The sequence below is a fragment of the Nicotiana tabacum genome, chromosome 4, assembly GCF_000715075.1.
Source record: "Nicotiana tabacum cultivar K326 chromosome 4, ASM71507v2, whole genome shotgun sequence".
NCBI classification, from domain to species: domain Eukaryota; kingdom Viridiplantae; phylum Streptophyta; class Magnoliopsida; order Solanales; family Solanaceae; genus Nicotiana; species Nicotiana tabacum.
This window is the reverse complement of record NC_134083.1, coordinates 39450803-39454815: the sequence shown is the minus strand read 5'-3', so window position 1 is coordinate 39454815 and position 4013 is coordinate 39450803. Positions and strand designations below refer to the sequence as shown.

At 32.7% G+C, this 4013-nt stretch overlaps 1 protein-coding gene across 1 annotated transcript; it reads left to right on the top strand.

Annotated features, from left to right (window-relative positions):
• Window positions 1–337: 337 nt before the first annotated feature.
• LOC107776597 (U-box domain-containing protein 52) lies at window positions 338–2385 on the top strand. The gene is made up of 4 exons (XM_075251723.1): window positions 338–695; window positions 1637–1759; window positions 1826–1940; window positions 2058–2385. The coding sequence occupies exons 1-4, from the start codon at window positions 488–490 to the stop codon at window positions 2257–2259; spliced, it is 648 nt and encodes a 215-aa protein (XP_075107824.1). The 5' UTR covers window positions 338–487; the 3' UTR covers window positions 2260–2385.
• Window positions 2386–4013: the final 1628 nt, after the last annotated feature.

The following is a 4013-nucleotide window of genomic DNA, read 5'->3' as shown; positions in this document are numbered from 1 at the left end:
TGATATGGTCCAAAAACACTTTACCTCGTGCAAAAAGCCTTAATTCCCATTAAAAACAAACTAGATGGCTTCATTGCCTCTTAGATCGCTATCTGAGGTCGGTCCAAAGAGAAAATAGCAAGGAGAAGCATGTTACGGTTGAGAAATAGAAAAGCAAATTTTCTTTTTACGTAAAAGGCACAGTTGGTACATAGAATGTGACATGTTCAAAAGCTTGCAAATGTTGACAAAAGAAAGAATCAAAACCTTTTTCCTTACTTTGTGTCTTCGATAGCGACGACCTTTGTTTGTTTTCCTCATAATCGGCCAATTCCGTAAGCATTTAATATTTGTTTCCTTCTTCCATATCTCCTCCCTTCTTTTAAGTCCACAATATTTATCCCCAGTCCCCACTAAGCCATTTCTTTTTTTCCCTTTTTGGAGTGGAAGAGATGGGGGTGTATAATTCACTGCTTGAATAGTAGTAGCGTCAAGATTTAGAAAAGAGATGTCTTGGGAAATCGAAGAGATTGGAGAAGATAGCAAGAGTGAAGTAAGTAACAATGATGGTGGAGGAATAACGAATGATGTTTATGTAGCTGTTGGCAAAAATGACTTGCATGTTCTTCAATGGGCGCTTGATCATACCATCTCCCCAGGAATTCGCATTTGCCTTGTCCATATTTTTCCTCCTATTACTTACATACCTTCACCAGGTAATTGTTACTCCATTTGTCAATTTAGTGTGAATTTGATGCTTCATCCAAAACAGTAGCACATACATAGGAAAATTGTGTTACTTTTTCATACTGCGTCTTCACTACTTTTTCCCCCTTGATTACTACAGCTTTACAGAATGATGTATTGAAGAAATCAGGGGAATGTTAAGTTAGGATAATCAGTAAATCAAGCAAAAGAGGGAATCCGAGAATACGAATAGCTTTTTAGTTTCATGATTAGATATTTAATGTTCTGCTCAATTCTTTGCTTATGTGACTACACTAACACCACTTGAATGAAAATAATATAAAATAAACATCCATTCAAAATAGAAAGTAAAGTCTTAAAACTCTAGACCCAAACTCACATACAAGCCGGTTATGATAAAAGGTCAACATCTCTCGAACAAAATTCTGCAAACGCTATTGATTGCGGCAGCCTGATCGCATGAAGATGCCTGGCTCAAAGAGTATTAATATCAATTAACAAAATTATTCATATACAGTCAAATCTCTTTATAACAACCTCATTTGTTACGATATTTTTTGGTTGTTATAGAGAAGTGTTGTTATACAAGACATCTATTATCACATAATATAAAAATTGGTTTCGAGACGCTACTTGTTTAATTTCTCTCGAGATGAGCCAACCCAAAGTATGATGCTTCTGAGCTTGTAGTAGCTAACAACGAGACTAAAAGCTGCCTACCTTGACAAGTTGCATAGGTTATTATGTCACAATGTATCTGGTCCTTTGTCAATTGAGAGGCTAGTCAAGATATAGAAATTGTTTGCACATTGCGTCATTTATATTCCAACTAAAATTTCCTTCTTGAACAAACTTTAGCAAAAAGGGTGAAATATTAATGAGGAAAAAGCAACAAAAAAAAAAGGACTTTTTGGCCAACTTGTTAACAATTTGAATTTTGCTTTGAAAGTTGGGAAGTTATCAAAAAGCCAATTGAGTAGAGAGCAGGTGCAAGCCTACATCAATCAAGAGAGTAATAGGAGGAAAAATCTCTTGGAAAAATACATCCGCCTATGCAATGATGCCAAGGTAGGTGCATTTGTACATTGTCAAATCAAAGGTTGATTCTTGTTGATTAACTGGGAATCAATGCAGGTAGCAGTAGATACTGTACTTGTGGAGAGCAAATCACCAGCCAAAACATTACTTGATCTAATCACCGTCGTCAACGTTACCAGCCTTGTGATTGGAACTAAGCGATCACTTTCCACCATGTAATTAGACATATATAGTTTTCTGTTAGCTCACATCTGATATTTTTGTCCAATTTGATCTGTATAAGTTGGAATTTGAAGAACTAAAGAGTTCTGGTGTTTTTATTTTCGTTACAGACGAGTGAAGAAGGGACATGGAGTAGGAGAATATGTTCAAAAGAATGCACCGGATTTCTGTCAAGTTAAAGTCGTTAGTGAAGGCAAAGAGATTAAGAACGAGCATGTCAAAGGGAGTAGTAATCCTACTTCTCTTGTGCGTAGTAAACAAACTGACAGGAATTTCTTTGAATGCATGTGCTTTTCTGGCAAGTTTAATTGAAATGTGGGAAGAAATACGAGGAAAGTTGGTCTTTGTACAAGTTTAATAGCATAGCGTTACTCTCAATTTTCTAATTTAGATATTATGTCTAGTACATTAAATGATTAAATGATAAATTAGAGAAAATACTCCAAAATGTCCACAACTAAATAACCCAGTAGTTAATTTTTATTCACACTTTGATTATGGTGTTAATTTGTGTTACCTCCATATCAATTTGAAGAAGGTATCTCCTCTCTGTTTGTTAATTAGGCAAATTCTATAATAAATCAGTCATTATTTTGAACAAATTATAAGCTACATTTTAAAAAAATTATACTACTGTAAGATTAAATTATACGTTCAAGTAGATACTTTAAAATTAAACAACCAAACTTTGTTTGATACCCACTTTAATTTTTTTATACTCAATTTGTTTTTTTGTTTGTTTGTTTATTCCCTTCATTTGTCAAGGTATTAAGTAGAAAAGTATGATAGTTCATAAACCTAAAACAATTTACAACCCCATAACTTTAAATTCGCTATATTATTTTTGCACTAATAAATGGTGTTTGATAAGACCAACTTATAGGCCTCTTTTAACTTATCATTGCGTTTGATAAATAATGTTTACAAGTTAAAATCAGTCAAAAATCTGTAAGTTGGATTATCTATTTATCGGGTTTTTAGCATACTAATTTTTATGTACGTGCGTTGCACATAAATTTTAGTCAATTATTTATATAATACAACAAATTAAATTTATGATGGTTTAAATATTTATTTATATGAAGGAATAACAAAATTTAATTAATGAGAGAAATTTTATATATAATAATACAACAATCATCTAAATGCCAAAAAATATTGTTACATTAGCATAATACGTGAATTCAAAATGAAAGGACATAATCAGAACTTACATAAATGATTAATTTTAGTCATGTTAGGTAGATAATTATGTATTGTAGTTTAAAGGTATCTAATGTGATGGTATCTTACCGAACATTTCTTTATAAAAGATGTTATTTTGTATATATTTCCTTCTATTACTTTGGTTGCTCCAGTTCGAGTCACCCCAAGAGCAAGGTGGAGAGTTCTTGGAGGGAGGGAGCCGAGGGTCTATCGGAAACAGTCTCTCTACCCCAGGGTAGGGGTAAGGTCTGCGTACACCTACCCTCCCCAGACCCCACTAGTGAGATTATACTGGGTTGTTATTGTTGTTGTTGGTTTGGTTGCTCTGCCATAACCAGAACTCTTGTTGTCGATATTGATATCTCTCTTGAAAATATAACATATAGTTATTCGTGTAAGAAAATATATTATTATAAATATAGTTCAATATTTAGGATGTTTGTCCTTGTGCTTTATTTGTTATAACTACAAAACATAAACACACTAAAAATTATTTTAATATAAATTTAAAAGGATATTCTTTAGTTTTGGAAGACGAAAGTGAATTCGGGGATAAATACATACTTAGAAGTATATTGACCATTATCATTAGTTCTGCATATGTGACGTTATTGTCAAAACTTCTATATACCATTATGTGTACTATTACCTAAGTTACTCAGCGGATCTAAGTTTTCAGTAGCATAGCGGGTATATTTTTCCTCAAAATCAACCTATATGCAATAAAAGATCAATTTTAACTTAGTCTACTATATATATGGTGGCACTAATATACGTAAAAAATAATGAACTTGACAACAAACATGTACGGTAGAAAGCCATTTGGTATTAAATTATTTAAGTTTTCTTCTTGGTAGTAA